At 38.7% G+C, this 22,111-nt stretch overlaps 1 protein-coding gene and 1 pseudogene across 1 annotated transcript in view; both read right to left on the reverse strand.

Moving 5' to 3' along the window:
- The window catches only part of COL4A3 (collagen type IV alpha 3 chain), a 156,173-nt gene that overhangs the window by 39,964 nt on the left and 94,098 nt on the right, over window positions 1-22,111 (reverse strand). Inside the window, exons 19-32 of the mRNA XM_033112035.1 lie at window positions 19,670-19,754; window positions 18,481-18,516; window positions 16,610-16,774; window positions 13,751-13,843; window positions 13,019-13,114; window positions 10,151-10,221; window positions 9,151-9,333; window positions 7,375-7,543; window positions 5,374-5,466; window positions 4,642-4,746; window positions 2,466-2,563; window positions 1,731-1,881; window positions 1,274-1,387; window positions 134-301 (exon numbers count right to left, since the gene is read on the reverse strand). Of these exons, the coding sequence (XP_032967926.1) occupies window positions 134-301; window positions 1,274-1,387; window positions 1,731-1,881; window positions 2,466-2,563; window positions 4,642-4,746; window positions 5,374-5,466; window positions 7,375-7,543; window positions 9,151-9,333; window positions 10,151-10,221; window positions 13,019-13,114; window positions 13,751-13,843; window positions 16,610-16,774; window positions 18,481-18,516; window positions 19,670-19,754 (1,627 nt within the window). The remainder of the gene's footprint in view (window positions 1-133; window positions 302-1,273; window positions 1,388-1,730; window positions 1,882-2,465; window positions 2,564-4,641; window positions 4,747-5,373; window positions 5,467-7,374; window positions 7,544-9,150; window positions 9,334-10,150; window positions 10,222-13,018; window positions 13,115-13,750; window positions 13,844-16,609; window positions 16,775-18,480; window positions 18,517-19,669; window positions 19,755-22,111) is intronic.
- On the reverse strand, window positions 17,854-17,985 carry LOC117026383 (uncharacterized; annotated as a pseudogene).

The raw sequence follows: 22,111 nt of genomic DNA on the forward strand, positions 1-22,111 counted from the left end.
AAAAAGTCTTATACTAACTGAAAGAGAAGCATAGAAGGAAAAGCCTGTGTCTATGCCCAGTTTATAGAACCACCTGAAAAGGAAAATGTGGGAGAAGATAGTAGAAGAGAAATAAAAGCATAAAAAAGGATACCTGGTGGCCCTAAAAATCCTGGATTTCCTGGATATCCTTTTTGACCAGGTGGTCCCATGTCACCTCGATGACCTGGTTTTCCTGGTGGTCCAGGTTCTCCAGGAATTCCTGACCTATCCAAGCCCGGAATACCTGGGTCTCCCTTTAGCCCAGTTTCGCCTCTTCTGCCTATAGTTGAATGAGTGAAGGAATGAATGAATGAATGAACACAAGTACACTCCCCAACTCCAGAAATATTTTGTGGCTGCAAATATGTAGCTGTATGATTTTGAGCAAACCACATACTTATCGGATTGACTGATTTATGTCCCCTTCTATAAAATTTTTAAGATCCCTTCTGGCTTTAACATTCTCTGTTTCAATGGCTCATGCAGTAATAAAAATGTAGAATTTGGATCTGTTATGACTGTGGCTCTGTCTTTAACTTGCAGAATACTTTCAGAGCCACTCACATAGAGCGAGCCACCAGATGCTTCGGGAAACAACAAGAGAACCACTACAATTATCATTTTGGCCACAAACTTGTTTGTGAACACATAAGCAGTATTGTAGCCCACAGGCATTAGCTGAGTCCTGGAGGGTTTTCCCCAGTCATAATAGATCACCGATCTGGTTGAGAGCAGCCAAAAAGATACAGTAAGTTTCCCATTGTCTGCACCATCTAGTCCACATAATTTAGATTTATTTTTGTACCTTTCTTTTAGGAGGCTTTAAAACAATCAACTACATATTTTAGTTTGTAACTTGTTAAACAGGTATTTTTTAATACATTCACTTTATTTTCATAATAAGGATAAATTTGTCACTTTAATATACTTATAAAGGTAAAACTTTTTTTGAGAGTTTTTACGTAATATATAAATATATATATATAAATATACATATTCAGTGTTCATATTTTTTTTGCATAAAAGACACAATCCGACTTATCATATTAACTTCAGGTCTCTTAATCTATAGGGTGGTACTCACTGCAACAAATCCATGACAACAAAGTTTGTATTTCTGAAACAACCATTTTCCACTGAACAGTGGTCAGGACTTGTTGCTGGACAGCTCCGAGGTTAAACAGCAAAGCGTAAAGCAGGAGTCCCACGCCACTTGCCCATATAGTGACTAGTTTTAAGGCCCTCCTCCTACCTTGTTGACCTTTCAGTCCATTTAAACCTGGAAGTCCTTGGGCTCCCCTGGGACCCTCTGTGCACCTTCCTGGGAGTCCTTTTTCTCCAGGTATTCCAGGCTGCCCTGGATCCCCTGCAAAACAGAGTCCAAGAATATATTCAGGTGCCAAAAGCCAAGGTCCTAGTATTGCTATCCCAAGAACTCTTCTGTAATTTCTCCCCGTAAATCGGACCAATATGTAATACCATTAATATGTCTAAGAGGAAACTCTTTAAGAAGCAAAGAAGGAAGAAGGAAGGAAAGAAGGAGCAAAGGTAGGGCAACAATGTTGAATGGACAAATAATTAGGCCCCAGTTTCTAGTATTTATTGATCTAGAGCTTTGTTTGAGAAGAATTCGTCATCCCTACATATTCAACTTGCTGCATTTTAGCTGAGCTCATAATGGAGAAAAGTAATCGCACTTGCTATGGTACCTTGTGGTCCATCAAGCCCTCCAGTTCCTGGAATTCCAGGGAGACCGGGAAATCCAGGGAGTCCAATTTCTCCATTTTCCCCAGAATTGCCTCTTTCTCCTGGAAAACCTGGTGTTCCTGGTTCTCCAGGCATGGCTAGTCCTGGTTCTCCCTATAGCACAGAAATTATGTTAGTTTTACTATATAATGCTTCCAAATCCTTATTGGCTATTGATTGACGGGTCTTTTGGGCTATTTATCATACTTGAAAATTATATTTTCATTGTAGAGCTTCTAAGTCTCTTTTGACAGTCACCACCATTCCATCAACTTTCCTTTTTCCACTCTAGCTGCTGACTTTTCTATAAAATTATACTTAATTCTTTAGAGCCTCCACTTTTTCAGAATATTGTGGAATTTTCTGTAAACAATCTAGACGTCTCTTCTTTTGATAGTTTTTTTCTCATAGCTGTCCAGGTTTCTTCCAAGAGTTCTCCCCTTTAAAATATTGTGAATGTTTCTGAAGATTAAGGAAGGAATAGAGAAGCAAACCTGTCTCCTAACACCTTTTATTTTCCTTTCTAAAAGGGAGGGATGATTCAAGAAACTTTAAACGAATGCAATATCTTTATCATCTACCAATACTTTGATAATTTGTCCACACAAAGCGTCCTGATTGGCAGGAACAACCTAATTGGCCAACTACAATTGCTCTGCCTCGTCCCCATATCAGTCTGAAGTCTAATTCTCAAAGACCTTGGCTCCTGGGACGCCTGGTTTTCCAGGTAAGCCTGGCTTTCCGATTTCTCCAGGACAACCTGGTGATCCTTTTGTTCCTGGAAAACCTCGGTCTCCTATAGAGAAAAAATAATAAAGGTTGTAAGATTAGTCTTATTAAAAGATTCTAAGCAGTATCTCTCCCATTTTATCTAAGGTTTTTATGAGGAAAGCAGCTATACATGTTTTTTTATAAAAGATTGAATGATGAGAAAGCCAACTGCTAAGTTAGCAATTTAAAAAAATCCAATTTCAAATCAGATTACATTGGTGCTCAATTTTAAAAATTACCTTCTCCATTTTTGTTATTTAGCACTGCTACCATTTTGACTCAGCAATTTTCTAAACCATTGATCCTGGTTGACCATTTGGCTGACTTTTTTTAAAAAAAGTATATTTTACATTCAGTGTACAGCCAAATAAATATTTACATGTATCTACATATATATACATATGTGTATATATGTATATACACACATATGTGTGTGTGTATATACATATATACATATATGTATATATACATATCTATATATAGACATATACATATATACATACACACACACACACACACACACACACACACACACACACAAGTAAGCAAGCATGACCCAGATCAAGAGATAAAGCATTTCTGGCACCCAGATAGACTTTTTCAAGATGGATTGTTCAAGAGAATTACTTCCTAATGCTTTATATGAGCCATTGAATATAATGAATTCACTTTTCTTGTATGTATTTATGATTGGAGAATTGAGAAAGGAGTCACACACATCATTTTCTCTGTTCTGTGGTTCAGAAGGGGAAACACTGGTGAAGCAAAGCTGCATTCAGAAAGTTCCTCTGTGCCTCTAATTTGACCAATTTTTAATTAACAGTTCACGGGATTCATTAGGTTCAACTGGGAAATTTTGACTCTCTACTTTTCAAGGAGCTCTTAGAACAGTTTTTGTTCTCATAGTTTAGAGCAGAAGTGTCCAAACTTTTTTCAACGTTTTTTACCAAGGGCCACATGCGGTAAAATGCACAAACAGCCGGGCCACTCACTCGAGGTGAAGTACGTATTGCCTCACCTGGTTTATTTAAGTAAACTAAATATATTTTTGGAATTTGCTTCAGGCCAATTAACAATGGATTGAGGACCACAGTTGGCTCGTGGGCCGCAGTTTTGACACCCCTGGTTTAGAGTCCTTTTCCAGAGGGGTTACACTCCATAGGGGTTACAAACTAGGATGCAATTTTCTTCATGCAGGGTCAAAGAAGGACTAGGCAAAAATATGAGCCAGGCTGGGTGACTTCAGAGGTCACTGGGAAGATATTCAAGAAATTACAGTCAACGCCATTCTTGTGACCACATGAGAAATGTGATTATGTTTTCCATTTCAAATACTCATAAAGTCAAATAAATATTCCCATATTAGGATAGACCTGATGTATGATAAACATTGGTGATATCTAAGAAATGAAGTACAAAAAGTGGATTATATTTTGACAAACATTTTAAATTATATTGAAACAAACATATTATCATAAAATCTGAAGTTTTGTGTGATGGCCTGGTGACAGAATACTCATATGTCACCCTGACAGGACTTTATAGTACTTGTCACTGGGGAGCCTCAGGGTATTGTTTGAGATACCCCGAGATACCGCAGGGGATCTCAGCATCTGGATTTCTTTGGAGTGTTTCCCCTTTAATGAGAAATAGTATTTTCTTTTTTTCCTAAAGGAAATAACTTCTGTGATTTATTTTGGAATGTATAGGGAAATCAGCCATTGGTGATTCCACAATTATTTCTTTATTATAGAACAAGTGTATAAAGTGAAGAAATGTGAAAATGTCAGAAGTGTAGGCATCTATTCAGAAGTAAAGAAAAACGCTCCACGTAATCCCACTATCAAGGATCACTTTGGTGAATTTCCTTCCATTTTTTTCTATGCATTTAAAAAAACATATGATTGAGATGAGGTTGCATAAATCAATGTGAGTTCTGCCTTTTTACCTAACATTCTTGTAAGATTTTTTTCCCCATTTAAGACTGGTGGAAAACATTATTTTAAAGGGTATTACGGGTATTTCTTATGTTCTTCATTATATATATTTACATTTTCTAAATATCCCCAATGAACCTTATGTTTTCAATTTTTTTTAACTTACCCTTAGGTCCCGGAGGCCCAGGGAATCCAATTCCTGGAATTCCTGGTTCACCGTCAGGCCCAGGAATACCTGGCTCACCACATTTTCCTTTGGGTCCAGGACAACCTTAACAACACATACGCATCAGTATCAGCAACTTTCCTTTATCTCACCTGGAAACAAAATGTCTCAGTTTCTGTGTCATCCCTGACAGTTTTGCAAATGGAGAAATAATTTTAACATAACCCTGACTTCCTCCTCCATTCCTATCCAACGGACTCATTAGGGACTGCAAATAATTTTGAAAATGTAATTTAACCCCATGAAAAGAAATATTCTAGATATCTTGGATGATATGTGTCCCTCCATGCACACAAAATTAAGTTTTCGATCACATTGGTGAAAATGTTACATTTTCAAATGAAGACCCACTGGGTACTATCCTGATTAACCACAAGGAAACATTCCTGTTCCTCCACCAGCTATCCATAAAGATTGTTCTACTTTTGAATTCTTTTCAAGTAATTATATCAATTCTTTTTTGGAATTAGAAGCACCAATGGGAATAATTTGGATAACTTCAAGGGACAAAGAGTTTCCTGCCTCTTGGTTTATTTTGTGACAAAACTGGCCTGTGATTTCTTTGGGAGCCAATGAATACATTTTTTTCCTTATAGTGGGGACAGTGTTTTTCTAGGTGAGTCAGGGCGCCATCTGATGCCAAGTCCCTGACTTAACAAAGCGGATACTTACCAGGTGGACCTTGGGGGCCAGGACGGCCTGGGTGCCCTGGAGGTCCCGGGGGCCCTGGGACTGGTTTCAAAACGCTGGAGTCTCCTGGGGGACCTTAAGAGAATTTAGGATCATAATATTCATGTGCATATTGAAGTTTTCCTTGGTTCAGAGGGAAAATATACGATATGATAAGGAGGGGTTCACAGACATATTCCAAGGAATACGAAAAATAGTCTCTGCTTAGATAGGCTTCAAAATTGGCTTATCTAATAGAGAACCAGCCCATAGCAACTTTCTTATTCAATTGACAACTGTTTGTAAGCATCTATTATTGTCTAAGGCTTGTTTTAATTAACGTCCCAACATGCTGGTGTATTGAAAGAGAGCCTATTCTACAAAAAAAAAAAAAAAAAAAAAAAAAAAAAGGATAATATGAATTCAGCTTAAACATTGGTGGATACTGGTAGGTTATTTATTATTTATTTATTGGGTGACTGGTAGAGTGCACAATCAACAAGTGTGGCCTGACAGGTAGGTCTGGGCTTGCACCTTGGCCTTGCTCTTTATAAAGTGTGTGATATGGGGAATATTTCTTAAACTCTCATGTGTCATGGGGGAAATAATGTCTACTCAAATAGTAAAGATCAGAGATAATATTCTGACCACAGTGGCCAATATTAAAAAACATGTGAGTGATTAGTGTGGTCCATATATTCATATATTTATAGGAAGAGTAGGTTTACAGTAGTGCGATGGGAACAGTTGATGATAATATATTTTAGGACAATGGAGTCCTTCACTAAGCATGCACAGCTAGAAAGAACAGAAGACGGTTTGAAGATGGGTTAGAAGTGGATTGAGTAAACTTTTTCTGTCAAGGGCCAGATAGTAAATAATTAGACTTTGTGGACCAGATGGTCTGTTGCAACTACTCAACTCAGCCATCACTGCATGACAACAGCCAGGACGGATAAGTTAATGGATGAGTGTGGCTGTGTGCCCATAACACCTTATTTATGGACACTGAAACTTGAATTTCACGACATATTATTCGAAAGATTTTCTTTTTCCAATTATTTAAAGATATAAAAACCATTCTTAGCTTGTAGACCATACATAAATAGGCAGTGTGCTGGACTTGGACTGTGAGCTGCCACGGTTTGCTAATTCTTGATTAGGACAGCAGCCTCAAAAGTAAGGCACAGGAAAAAAAATACGTGCATGTATAACCACAAAATAAGCTTTGCGTACATGTGTGGACGGAAATGCATGCATACAATTTATAATATATATGGGTACTGGGGGGATGTGCACGTAAGGTTTTACCGAGGAGGATGCTATAAAATAACTTGAAAGTCACTGGTTATTGGGTCTCACCCTTCAAAGTGATTTGGCATGGCAGCATTATTATTTAAAGCCATTAGTAGCATGCCATTTTCATCTTCCACCATGTTCTTCACCACAGAAAATACTGAGGATCAGATCCCTCCTGATTCCAGAAACGATGTTCAGTACACGTGGATGCCCAAAGTTCCTGGGGCTTTAAAACTATTATCAGACAACTTTTCTTCACGTGCCTTAGATATTGTGAAGTTTTATTTATAAAATGTTTATTGGGTTATGGATCAAAACGAACAAATTTGGAGTAATATTAGTGGACCCTTGCAGCCTGGAAGAGGCATCTCAATATCAATGTCCTAGGTTTTGGCCTCCCCTTTGTTTACCATAACTGTCTTCCACTCATTATTTAGGATCCATGAATTCCATATATTTATGTCAGTAATGGATATAGTCTATCCCAGGAAATTTGACCTGAATTGCTCAGTAACAGGGAAAAAAAATTGATTTTCTCTAGCATACCCTACATGTTCTTTCCCAGTGTCTGTGAGTTGACATATTCTACTTATTAGAAGCAAGTTTCTAACATACATATCCACTGGTCTTGAAGGAGCTTCACTATCTCTAGGCACCATCAACCCGCTCCATAGGAAAACAGGACTGGAAAGAAAACTAACCAACCGGCTTTTCCAGGTGGTCCAGGGGCTCCAGGAACACCTTTGGCTCCCTTTGGACCAGGTTCTCCCTCCGGTCCATAGCCTGGTGGTCCAGCTGGTCCTGCAGGTCCTGGGGACCCAGGGCTGCCAGGATCTCCTGGAAAACCCCGGTCCCCCTTCTCACCAGTGAGGGCCTGTTACAATAACAATATATTTAGATAGTGCTTCATTCCAGTATCTCCTTATGCAGGTTACTATGACCATGACTATGAAGAGTATTCATATTCTAGAGAAGGTCTTGAATTAAAAAGCATTTGACATTTGAAGGGAATCATTACTGAAATAAGGACTCTATGGTTTCTGCGGTTTTGTGCCCCTTGGAATTCAGCCACAGGTCATTAACTTAGAATTCTCGAGTCCCACTTGAGATGTTCCTACAATGGGATACCACCTGTATGATAATAGCCCCCAAAACTTAGCTCAAATAGGCCAACAGTTCAAATGGAATCAGAGGTGACATTCATGTTAATGGTACATTTCTAAAATCAAACAAGTACAGCACACATTTATTTGTTTTGGTTTTCACCAGGTATTGGTATTTTCACTATAAAGGAGATAGTCTACCTTTATTAGTTGTTTTCTTATAAAATGTGTTTTAAAATTTCTTTGTAGGCTGCAACTTTGAAAATAAATTGTATATATTGAGGAAGTTGAACTTGACAAAATAATCTACGTTCCCCTTCCTTTCCAACATGGACACACATAATAAATTTAACTGGATTTTTCATTGTTTATATCACCGGTGGCTAAGTGGTCCTTCTTGCATAATGACAGGGCATAACAAACAACAAATAACCCTGATTTTCTCTCTTACTTTCTGGAACATTTTACCAGAGCCAATAAAGAAACTGGGGAGACACAAATGGGAGCATCATATGATCTCTGTTAATACTAGACCAAAAGCATTCTAGATTCCACCCCTTTATAATCATAACTACCACCTGGGGGACAGATAGTTTGTCAAAGGAGGGTCTGAGAAACACTGGCCCTGCTAGCCAAAAAGTACTTTGTAGCAAAAAAGTTTAGGAAAGACTGCATACCATATCAACACCATGGGGAGTCACAATTAATATTCTGACATTAAAGAGTCTATAAATGAAACTTTAAATTTGTTTGCTAAGCTTCCCTGTTCGAAGTGGGACCTTTTTTATTGGATAACACTGATTAACTCTGGGAGAAACTGGTATTTCATAGAACAGGCTGGACAGCATGCCTTGCAAATTTCTCAAAGAAAAATAGATCCTGGTAGGAATCTCTCAATTGAACATGTGAGAGATTCTATTCCATGAAAAGAGATAGAATTTATAGAAGCTTAAATATTGTCAATGACAAAACATTTGATCTATTTCACTACTCTACCTCTGAATATTTTGTCCTTTTCTGCATTTATTTTTCCATAAAAGAATGCACATTGCCCCCGAAATACTGACTAAAACTTTCCATTTGAATTATTTTCTGAACTTCTTTACAAACTCATTTGACACAAATGTAGAATTGTAACTTGTGTATGAGACAAGGTCATTATCAATGTAGAATTTTATTGGGGCTAAAATAACCATTGAGTGCTACCTATTTATTTTGTCCAAATACTACAAATATTTGCTCTGGTTTGAAGATGCCTCATTGTACAGTTAGAGGGATGAAGTGTGATGAGCAGCCAATTTTTTATGAAAGGTATGCACCTTATGTCTTAACTTCAGAGCACTTGAAGTAATTTGAAAACAATTACTAAGATACCAACCGGTTCGCCCTTCGGCCCTCGTGATCCTTTTAGTCCGGGAGTTCCAGGGATTCCATCAAAGCCCTTTCTTCCAGGCTGTCCTCTGGGCCCCGGATCCCCTGGGTCCCCGACTTGTCCCTCTGGATAAGATGTTTCACCTTTTTCTCCTTTAAGTCCTGGAGCACCTGGAGCACCTGGGAATCCCTAGGGCAGTACAGAAATGAGTCTACATGGCATTTGGGCAGAATTGTTTTTGTGTCAATCTCAAAAAACAACAAAATGTCAAGAACTTTTCAATTTTAATGAACACGTATTTTTTTTTCAGACATTTTATTTGGCACATAAATACAATTTTAAGTTTTTTGTGTTTTTTGCTTTGTTTTTGCTTTCAAAACTGGAAAATAATTCAGTTAATACAATTCAATGCAATCCACACAATAATATATTTTACATATAATACAATATAATACAACCATGATCATAATTCAGATTATGTTAGAATATTGGTAAATGTTAACATGCATCTCTGGATAAATGTGATTTAAATGTATTTATCCATATATAACTTTATGATTCACTATAATAATCAAATTAAAAGTTTTAACAACTTTACTGAGGTATAATTTACATACCATAAAATGTATCCTTTGTAAGAATAAAATTCAATGGTTTTAAAAATAAACGTATACATTTATGCTACAATCACCACGATTCAGTGTTAACACATTTCTATCACTCCCCCAAATTCCCTCCAACCCATTTGTGGTCAATCCCTGTTCCCAGCCTCAGTCCCAGGCAACCACTGATCTATTTTCTGTCTCTGACACCATTTTAAGTGATTATGAATTCATTCATTCTTTCATTCATACACCATTCATTTATTCATTTACTCAATAAGTATCTGTTGAGTGCCTCTTCTTTGCCAGGCACCAAACTGATAACGTAGGGGGGGTGCTACCGTATTTCCAGAGTGTTCCATTCTACAATTTGAAATTAAAGCTTCAAAACCATGAAATCTTACTGGAGATCCTGGAAAACCAGCACATCCTGGGGACCCTGGGCTTCCTTTAATACCAGCTTCCCCTCGTTCTCCTGCAAATCAGTGAATTATTAAATATTCATTGAGTACCAACTCTGAGCAACCAGGGTAAGGCAGTGTATGAAGGAAATAGGGTGTTTTCTTCTGAGAAAAGGAAGACAATTTCCATCTTAAAACATAAGGTGCAAGAAGAGAATGGGAGTAAATAACTGGAATGAGAGAAAATGTAAAAAACAACAACCAAGAACTGTTAAAAAATTTAGCTTCCTAAAATTCTTGTCTTTATAATTTTAGGGGGATACAGTAATTCTTTTCTGATGATAAAAGTAATATATGCTCATTGTAAAAAAAGTTACACAGAAATAAGAGAATGATAATCACCCGTAAATCTACCACCAGAAGACAATATTTGCTAAAATTTTCATGTACATTACTCATAAAATCTTATATCCATAAATGCATAGGACTTATATACATTTTGTATTCATGTTATACATATGTCAGTACATACAGATTTATAGCTTCACTTCAAATGGGCACATAGTAGCCTATTTTGTGGGTGAACCATTATTTATTAAGCTAACTTGTTTTCAGACATTTAGATTGTTTTTTCAACTTTAGCTGTTGTAAACAATGCTATCTATGATAAATATCTCTGGATATTTTGTTTTCCAAATTTATCCAATTATTTTTCTTTACAACAAATTCCTAAAAGTGTAACTTCAGGACCAAACGGGCACAACCTCTTCTGAGGCTTTGGATATCTGTTGCCAAATTGCATTTTATTTTACTGTACAATTTTATATTTCTTGTAAGTGTTTAAGTACCTCTGTAAAGATCCCTTCAGAGGATCTTTTGGATGGATCTCAGGTCAGTTTATCAACAAATATTTATTCAGATTTTATTTTTTGCAAGATTTGAGCCAGGATATACTTTTGATAGTAATCCAAACAGTTTTATCTTCTTTGAGCTATACCTGTCATCTGCCAAATGTAGAGAAACCAAAGAAAATACAATAGTACGACTAGGTGGTTAGCTGCAGTGAGCTGCCCAACTGCATTCGGCTTGGGTCAGAGGTCACTCACGGGGAATATAGGAAAATAATAATTGCTTTTCTTTTTTCCTTTCCCTCTTTTCCTCCTTTTCTCTCACCCTCCCATTCTCCCTCTTGCTCCCTCCATCCTTTTCAGTTTTTGTTTTAATAGAACATTGTCCCCAGAGACTTAGGCACTGAATAGGAGCTACTTGAGGAAAAGTCCCTCACCTCACTCTTTGCCCTTTCTTCCCTCTCAGGCCTGTCTCAGGGAGTCAGAGGGCAGCGACTACAAAGGAATAAGGCATTTATAAAGAAGTGGGTAGGACTTGAAAGTGACAAAGGATCCCTGCCTGAATGCACGTCCCCTGTTGGCTGTGGTGCCCACAGCTGTCACCATTAGCCTTTCTTCTTTCGGCTGAGCACCAGCCTCCTCAAAGACTCTGTGCCAATGAAGGTGTGCACCGGACACTGATAACATAAAAAGGCCCCTTATGTATGTTGCCAGGGAGACCTTTGGATTAACTGGCCTCAAAGGGCAACCCCTGGTACAGCAATGAAAGGATGCCGGTGTAGAGGGCGAGAACTGCCTCTGGAGGAGAGTGTCTGGATTTGAGTCCAGGCTCTACCACTTACTTATTAGCTATGTCACCTTATGCCTCAGCTTCCTCATCTGTCAAATGGGATTACGATAGCACTTGACTCTAGGGTTGACGTGAGGAATAAGGCCTGGAGGCACAGAAGACCTAGAACAGTGCCTAGCACATGACCAAAAGCTCCGTAGTTTGAGCTTTTACTGGTTAATAATAAACAATTTGATCACAGCATCTAAAGGCCAAGATGCTGATGGCAGAACCAGGACGGCGTGTGGTACCATATGAGAGGCACTGGGTCACCAGGGGAGTGGCACAGGGGCAGAGGAGCCCAATTAATAAATAGAGACTTTTCCACTTGAAGGTTTTCTCCACAGCCAGTCCTGTGACTGAAGAACGGGGAGGTAGGACAGCAGAGTCAGTGACAACCTGGAGTGACAGTGTTGGGGTGGAGAATTGTTCTTCTTTGGCTCAAGGGTTGACACGTGAAGTGACATACGCTTTATTTAGTCCTCAGAATATTGGCCTATGCAACGTTGTCTTTTTCTTCAAAAATGAATGTCTAATATTAAAAAAACATGAGAGTTCAGGTAAAAATCCTAATTTCTTCTCAAAAAGTAGGAAGATTTATTAATCCAGGGCCTAAAATATAGCAAAGTAACAATAGTCTGAAGTTGGATGCCCAATGGCTCCTTTTAATGTGCCCTGTAGTTTACCACAGTCCTCACTATGCTCTACTGTCCCCAGCACAGAGACCACTGGTGTATTTTTATTGCACTTGTATACTTAAGAAGAATGTGAGATAGCGCGTACACCTTTGACTCTATCAAAATTGGGGACATGAGAAAATGGACTGAGAAAGGTGGTATCTTTCAAGAAAAAAATAAGAGAGAGCTTATTTCTTTCTGGAAGAAAAAAGTGATGTGTGTCTAATACGGCTGCTTCACTGCTCCAAGTTACCTGCTGGTCCCCTGTAGGATTCTGAATGTATAATTCCTAGATAATGCAATAGTTTGCTAGAGTTCAGCAACTAACATGGAACAGGGAAAAATGCCAGCTTTTATGTGATTTTGGCTTACTTTATGTTAATAGTGTGTGTTTTTGAAAATCTCCCTTTGAGCTTCTGTAAACCCTATCATGACATCCAACACTCTGATGAGTGTTGACCCATTGAGTTGACCTTTTTGTACTTGTGAAAAACACTTGTGTGCAAATTGTCTGTACCTGGGATTCCTTTTAGGCCATCTAACCCCGGCAACCCTGGGAGTCCTGGGGGCCCCGGGACACAAGGACAATCAGTGCACACGAGGCCTGGTTCCCCTGCAAAGAGAGCACGCTTGTATTACTCATAAACCCACACCAAGTCTGCAGAAAAGACATATCTTCCAACTGCACAGTCATTTCTTTTTTTTTTTAAATTAGTTTCAGGTGAACAAAACAATGTAATAGTTAGACATATATCATTTATATCCCTCACGAAGTCATAACATCCTTCCCCCAATCTACTACCCCTCTGACATCGCATATAGCCATTCACAGTCATTTCTTACATTTAAATTTTCTTCATGTACTGAAGATCATCTAGGACATTTTACATATTAATAAAAAAATCATTCATCTATTATATCTGCTTACTTTATCTATCTGAGCTTCTTGGTGTTCTTAGAGAGGAAATCCTGAGTCTAGTATAAATCATCCCATTTCAGGGTTTCTCTCCTCGAATGCAGGATAAAACTCACATTCTAGCAATAGCCAACGAGGTATCTCATGGGTGCTAAATAAATGAATGATTTACAGATAAATGAATACTTTTAGCTAATTCTTTTGGAAAAGAAGCCATCCCTGACTGTCTGCTGTTTAGGATCACTGGTGTCTCAGGGTGAAAACAATCAGTGATAATAATATGACGATGCGAATGGTTTATTCTAATAGAACATCCCCATTGATTGAACCAACCTTTGCGCCCATCCACTCCTGGAATTCCCGGAGGCCCCACATGGCCTGGAAGTCCAGGATCTCCAGGTGGACCTTTGCGAAAAATGGTGTCTCCTACAAAAAGACAACACCAAAGCTTGTTTAAAAACATTTTCTTTAAGTGTTTTCTTTTTCAATTAGCAAGTGTTTTCATAATATGTATTATTTTATATGCATTTTCCCCCATATTTGTTTTGGAAGCTGAGTCTTTTAACTGAAACGAATATTGACTAGCTTTCGCTTTCACCTTACACCCATGATGGTTTTTGATACTGATGTGGTGGTTCTTTGAAAGTTCATTATATGGCATTTCTTGTCACATAATCAGCCATGTTCTCTTACTCCGTTATTTCTAATTATTCCCAGACTATCCCTTTAGCATTTCCAGGCAAAGGGTCAATCGTTCTTCTGTACATATTGATACATTGGATCTCCCTGATATATATATATATATATTGTGGATGCTTAATACATACTGATGAAAAAATTCTGACTCACGGTGCCACCTGTTTTCTCTTTATTGCTTTTTTTTTTCCCCCCTTCTTCCGCCTCCCCTCCCGCCCCCACTCCAGTTCAAGTCATTGTTTTTCAGTCAAATCGTGTAGGACACAGCTCCCTGGCCCATGCTGGTATTATGAGCCTTGCGCTCCGCCCAGTTGAGGCCGTCGCCAGGTCGTCGGAGCTGCCAGCCGCTTACACTGGCTGCTGGCCACTCATGCTGGCTGCCGTGGCGTTAGAGCACAGCGCTCCAACCACCTGAGCCACGGGGCCGACCTTCCTCACTGCTTCTTCACATCAGTTGAGTTTGTCATTCTTAAAGCAACTCTCCCGAGTCTCTGACAGATATCTGCTCCTATCATGTTATAATGAATAGTTTACTCTATTAAACTGTTGTGTTCTGTGACCTAATTTTTGGTCTTGGGCCCATAGGTTGAAGGCAATGCTGATGAAACTAAATATTTAAACACAGTATCTATAGCTGACCCAAATTTCAGACCAATAAGGTAATAACAGTGGAAACATTTAATTCATTAACTTATTATTTTTATGAAACATTTAACTTAAATGTAATGTGTTTTATGTCTGCTTGACTATGAAAGGAATAACCATTTTGAGATCCAGTTTTCTGTGTCTTTAAGATGACTGGATAGTTATCTTTAAACAGTAAAATCTGATGGCGGTTTTATACGTAATGCAGGCTTATATGTATACTTGCACATTTATATATTTATATATACTTATACATTTTCACAATCATTTCATACTTAATACAACTAACATTTGAGTACCTACAACGACCCAGCCCCCTGTGCTTCATGCTGGGGCATAAAACAGAAAACCAGATGCAATCCCTGACCTCAAGGAGCTTTGATTCTTGCAGGGGAAACTGACAAAGACAAAGCAATGTGAAAAATTTCACAATCGGGATAAGCATGAGTGTTACAGGATGTGGGCTCAGTGAAAACTTTCTGCAGGACTTAAACTTGAAGATGCGAGTAGACAGACAGACAGGTGTTGCTTAGACAAGCGAAGATAGGAAACCAGGGCAGTCTCTGAAGGGAGAGGGAGCTGTTCCATTGCAGGTACCCAGCTCCAGATCCCGACTTTAGCATTCATTAGGTACAAGAACAGAGGTCATCAGGCTTGCCATCAATAAAACGAAGACACAACCTACATCCTGAAAAAGACTTGGAGGGCTAGAAATTGTTAAAAATCTCTGACACATAGTAGAGTTTTAGGTTAGTTTAGTTTTGCTTTGCTTTCTACATAGGTCTGCACCACAGCTTGCCAGATTTGTTCTTGGACATTATATCTTTTTATTAATGGGATAATTTCTTAAATTGTTATTGGCCTGAAGAAACACTTTTATCTTTTAAAAATATTGCTCACATAACCAGACACTTAACTGAATTATCTTAATAATACTAAGAGTTTTCCAGATTATTCCTTTGGATTTCCTAGGGTTATAATCATATAGACTGTAAATGTCTCTTTTCTGTCAGAAAATCCCTGACACACAGAAGATTCTCAAAGCTCTTAGGAGGGCTGAGTATAAAACACAAGACTTCCCAGGCACCTGCCAGTAAAAGTATTTAAAATACAAAGGGTGACCAATATTTTCACAGGTTCTGTGTATCTACCAGGCAACGCAGAATGCTAAGGGGCTTTTAGAGTGATGGAGGAGAAAGGATACCTGCATCATAATCTCCAGGTACTACTTTAAGTCCTCTAGGTCGCAGTTCTGTTCTCTGACCCACCTTACCTGGCAGCATCGTACTTTGTGCCTATACTGCACACCTCTGACCTCTTGTCCTGGGGCTTCCCTGCTGATGCTAAGGCATGGGATACCCTGGGAGCTAGGCACACCCGTCCCAGAAGTGTGTGGGGGTGGTCAGTCCAGTCCTGTGGGAGCTCATCTTTCACCCCAGAGAAATAGGAGCTGATGGATACATTCTTCCCCATTTCTCCCCTGGGACCTATTATCTTGAGACAAAGACGCACAGTTGCATGGAAGACAGTCTCCAGGAACTGAACAGGCAGTTGCCCTTCCCTTCCATCAACTTGATAACCATCCCTCCTTTCCTGCTTCATGGCTCTTATCCCTGCCTCCCACTCTGCCACTAGTGGGAGCTCAGGCTAAAAGCTTTGCTGCCCTTGCAAAATAGTCATTCCACCAGAGCTGCTTGCACAGGTAGCTAATAAAATGAAACAACAAAGGAAAAATAACTTGTAAGTTCCATACAGGCTGATGGCCACGCTTCAAGTAAGGTCCAGGCCCTTGGTTTGCACACATATGTTGCTGGGCGCTGTACACAAAAGGGGCCCATTGGGCTTCCTTACCTGGTGATCCTGGAGGTCCCGGCGGCCCTGGAGGGCCTGGTGAACCAGGACAACCTGGGGACCCGGGAGACCCTACTGTATTCTTTCCTGGGGGTCCTTGCTTCCCTTTACTTCCTTTCACGCCTGGTGGTCCAGGGGGTCCTCTGAGGCCAGGCTTTGATGACCCTTGGAGAAAATAATCATTTTATTGTATTTAAAATCTTTTCCTGATTAACATATGTTTATTTTTCAATTACGAAATGTAATGTATTCTGATTTATAAAAGTTGCACCATTGACAGGTAGATAAAGCATATGAAATAAAAAGTGAATATCTTCCTTCCTTCATCTGTGACCTTGTTAAATTATCACATAATACTCCATTTCCACAAGGTAACTTATGTCATCTATTAGAAGGAACTGAAACAGGGTTGGGGATACACTGTAGTCTTTTTATTTAAAAGAACTTCATGAGAAATCATTCAATATATGCTATTTTGTAATTTTTTTTATTAGAGACTAGAAGATGCCTACCTTGCAGTGTCCCAAAATAAGAAAGAGCGAAAGTTATAACTGGACTTTATTCCTGTTAACTGTCTTAGTTATAAAAGGCCGTGGGACGGGGGAGGAGTCATCTCCTGGGAGAGAAGCTGTGACAACTGGTACAAAACCTATTTTATCTATCCGTCTTAAGACAACAAGGATGTGAGGAGGGAGACAGTCTTGAATCTCTGCCTTGAAAACTGTTTAACTGCTAAGAAGAGAGACCTCAACACCAAAGGGCTGAGAAAATAGCAGGGGTGACATCTGATTATTTCTGATTATTGAGTGTAAGGATTTTGGCATAAAGGTAAATGTCTCTGATTGGCACTGTTTTTGAGCTTTGTAATTTTCACTCACTGGTTTCGTAAAGGAGCTTATCATTACTTGGGGGCCTGGTAGGGAGAAGGAAGTCTTCTGTAATCTTTGGCCAGACCTCTAAAATATCTTTTACCCCAGTGCAACTTCAAGAGATACCCACTGTCAACAGTTTGATATATATTTCCCCATGCATACACAAGTATACATAATATTTACCCATTCATCAGTTTTTTAAAAACGGAGTGTAATATCCATGTCACTCTGCAATCTGCTTAATTATAATTCATTTTCAAAATTATAGAATAGCATACACACACAAACATGGTATAGAGAAAAATATAATCAATGTCAGAGCTTATCAAATCTTTGCTATTTGTTCCTTAGTTTCCTTTCCTTTACAGAATGACACATCACAGCGTTACAGTTATAACTGAGGCCACCGTGGAAGCATCCTAATCCTACCCTGCTTCTTTCAATTAGCAATAATCGCGCCTCGGATAAACCTCATTGGCTACGATACTGCCACTGTGCAAAGCTCCTGCTTCTTTCAAGAGGCAACTACTTTAATGATTCATGGATGTTTGTACTCTTTATGGAATTGTCTATGTATCCATAAGCAATATATTATAAATTTTAAAACTTTACATAAAACGTATAATCTCTGAATTCTTATGCAACTTGTGATGCATTATGGAAACTGTCATTTTTAACCAAACCAATTACCATAAAACTACTGTTTTCTATCTCTGTGCCTCCTTTGATTTCTCAAGGCTTCTGCTTACACACCAAAGTTGCCATCTTACACTTAGTGAAAACCACTGAGAAGTAACAAAGAGCATTTTTATAACACTTTCTGTCAGCTTCCACTTCCTCCTACACGGCAGGTCACAAAGTTAACAAGTAAGAATTTGTAAACACTTTTATGCCAATTAATGAAAGATTTGTCTTATGTAAATAATGCAAATTACTAGAGAGCAGTGTATTTTCTTTTTTAATAGCATTTGATTGATACCTTGAGAAACATGTACATACCAGGTCTTCCAGGAACTCCAGGCGGGCCCACAGGACCTACGAATACATAACAGTAACTAATTGCTCATGGAGATATAAATACTCTCCTCCCCCCATTTTTGAAACCATGGGTGACAATATAATAATAATTAATAATAAATATTTTTAATACTTTTTCTCCACTCTCACCCAGATAACTATTAGAGAACTTAGCTTATTTAGACAAATGGCAGAGAAGGCACTAATCTTAGATGTCTAACACTCAAAAGTGAATCACGCTACTTTATCATTTTCCGGTAACTCCAAGGAATTCACTAAGAGCCTGCCAAACAGAGGTATTTGGTACTTTGCTGGGACACCAGATGCAAGAAAATCGAACAGCTGAAATTGTCCAGGACCTGCAGTTCGGACCTTGCTGTTCCATCTCAGATTGCTTCTAGCTATCACATTGCATTAAAAAGAAATCTGTATCTATGTCTATACTTATCTGTCCATTTATTTAAATACACTGGGAAGTTTTCCACTAAGTAAAATTCTCCTTTGAAATCTTGCTGATATCACTAATTTGACTAGAGCAGTGGTTCTCAATCCCGCTGCATATTAGAATAATCTAAGGAGCTTTTTCAATCTGTAGTGTACAGGGCCTCCTGCAACACTTACATCCAAATCATAAGGATATGACCTTGACATGGTCATTATTTAGAAGTTCAGGGGGTTCTAGTGTGTAGCCAGAGATGAGTTATTGGCTTAGACTTCTCCGATCTATCAAAAGGGAGAGAATATAAGTAAGTATGTCTTTAATTCATGGTGCAGGAATCAGGAAACCAGGGCTTCAGAGCCCTCCTTGTCACTATGGTGTGGATTTGCTCAAATTCCAACTTTTCAGGGTCTCCATTTTCACTTCTTTCATCTCACTGCGATTACAGATTTCTTACACTCTCTCATCCTGCCCTCCGACCAAGTTAGTGCCGGCTTGCCGGACTTGAATTTCATGCTTTCTTATATAAAGATAATTCAATTACCTTCTATGGGAAATTTTATTATGAAAATATGAAAGTTAGGAGACCCTGAAAAACACCACCATCCATGAAAATTAGGAGATCTTCCTTCTCCCCAGCAAATTCTAGGTCTATAAGCACACATATACTTTACCTTGAAAGAAAGACCAGGAAGTGATCAGCAAATTCTTTAGGAAGAAATTTATGCTCACCTTGTGGGCCACGAGCTCCTTTGGGCCCTGGAGGACCTGGAATTCCCTCATCTCCCTTTTCCTCGTATGCATCATAATATTCTGTCTTAAAGGGAAAAAAACAAATGAAGAAAGAGAACGCTATTTATGGACATCTCATCAAAAGCAATTACTTCAATTTCTTCTTGTTTTTGGCCAAAATCATATTTTCCTTATTTTCCTAAATTCATAGGTGTATGTGTTAGCAGAAATATGGTAGTCATGTATATGGGATGGATAAATTCAAAGATAAAAGTTGATGTTTCTGGTACCATGATACCATATATTTCACAAGCTTTCAATTAGAAATGCATTTTATGATGTGAATCAGCACACACACTCACATCATTCACATTTATATGTACATATACATACATATATATGAGCTGTGATCAAGTAATAGGGTGAACGTTTAAATTTTAAAAGATTTATTGTAGTGAAAGACACATTGCCATTAATCCCCCTCAAAATACTTTCCCTCGCTTCAAACACACTTATCCCATCGCTCTTGCCACTTTCTGAAGCAGTTCTGGAAGTCCTCTTTCGTGAGTGTCTTTAGTTGCACTGTCATGGTTGCCTCCATGTCCTGAATCGATTCGAAACATTTACCTTTCATGGTCATTTTGACTTTGGGGAAGAGCCAGAAGTCACACGGTGCCATATCAAGTGAATAAGGTGGATGAGGACACACTGTAACGTTTTTACTTGACAGAAATTGCTGTACCAGAAGTGATGTATGACACGGAGGCTTTCCATTATGATCACAAAATACAGTGAATGCTGCTGCTGAGTGCCATCCAGCAGAAAGGCGGGGATCATCAATAGGGAAATGGCACATCAAACCTTAGTAACAGTGTGTGACAAGTTTCAACTTGTTTGGTGCAGTCAGTTGGGTATGAGTTCTGGTTAAGAGAAGGTGTGTTTTAAAGTTACCATAAATCATCCTCTATCATAACACTCTGTCACACATCGCTTCTGGTATATGGCAATTTCTGTCAAATAAAAACATTATGATGTGTCCTCATCCACCTTATTCACTGGATCTGGCACTGTGTGACTTCTGGCTCTTTCCCAAAGTCAAGATGACCATGAAAGGTAAACGTTTCGAATTAATTCAGGACATTGAGGCAGCCACGACAGCACAACTAAAGACACCTATGAAAGAGGACTTCCAGAACTGCTTCAGAAAGTGGCAAGAATGATGGGATAAGTGTGTTTGAAGCGAGGGGGGAGTATTTTGAGGGGGATAAAGGCAATGAGTCTTTCTTGGTAATACATTTTTTTTATTTCAACATTCACCGTATTGTTTGATTATACCTTGTATCTATGTATGTGTGACTGTGTACAGAAATTAGGTTTCACAAAATAGTGACTTACCATTATGACATATGATCAACTCTGATTTTTAAAAATTCTATTCTATTTCAGTTTTTAAAAATTCTTGTCATGACGGACTAAATTTATTTCAGAGTATATTAGGACCCACACATCAAAACATACATACAGTATGACTGTTTCTTTAAATTTCAAAACACCGTTGACCTGCAATAATTGAGGACTATTGTTTGTGATATGCTCAGTGGACCTGGTCTTCTTAACTATCCACTTTCTAAGCAGAAGTTCCTCTGAAGTTAGGAGAAGCTGCAGAGTTATATAGAACTGAGCAAAAGAAAACACATAGTAAGCTAGGAATACTTAGAGTTCCTCTGAAGTACATCTGGCAGGTAGATACCAATGAGAATTCAGTACATTTATCTTGAAGGAAAGAAGATGAAAATATAAAAGTTTAAAAAACTCTGTTTTGTATTTTCATATGCTATATGGGGCCAATTACTTTGTCGACTTGTTTAAAGATGAGGTAACAAGAGCTTTATGGTGAAGCAATATGTATAAAATCACAGAAAAAGAATTCATAATAATAATAATCATAATATGGCAATAACCTCCATCATAAAATCCATAACGACGAGTGTGTACCTACCGAGTGTTAGACTAAGTGCTTTTACAAAATAGCACATTTCATCTTCCTGGCAACTGCATAAAAGTATTTTGGGACTACTTGCATCTGAATCATTTGCTTGTAGTGTAAAGACGCAGATTTCCAGGACCCTGTCCAGTGACTGAGGTAAATTACTTGGCTGAGAGGTCTGAGAACAGCATTTGTAACAGGACACCCCTCTCCCATCCTCATGACTCTCTTGCCACCATGGACTGTTCTGCACAATCATAAATGGCAGCCCTGGTGAGCATTCCACACGTGAGAACCACTGTCTTTTGAGACAAGAAAGGGACAGCTACCAGCACTCAGAGTCTGGGTCCCTTTTACTCCTCTTCTTAAGCTACAGAGTCACAGAATATAGAATGTGGCCACTCTGCAGTCAGGAGCTGACAGCCATTGAATCCATATCCATGGAGCTTGGGCTG

This window comes from Rhinolophus ferrumequinum, chromosome 8 (assembly GCF_004115265.2).
Source record: "Rhinolophus ferrumequinum isolate MPI-CBG mRhiFer1 chromosome 8, mRhiFer1_v1.p, whole genome shotgun sequence".
Taxonomy (NCBI): Eukaryota; Metazoa; Chordata; class Mammalia; order Chiroptera; family Rhinolophidae; genus Rhinolophus; species Rhinolophus ferrumequinum.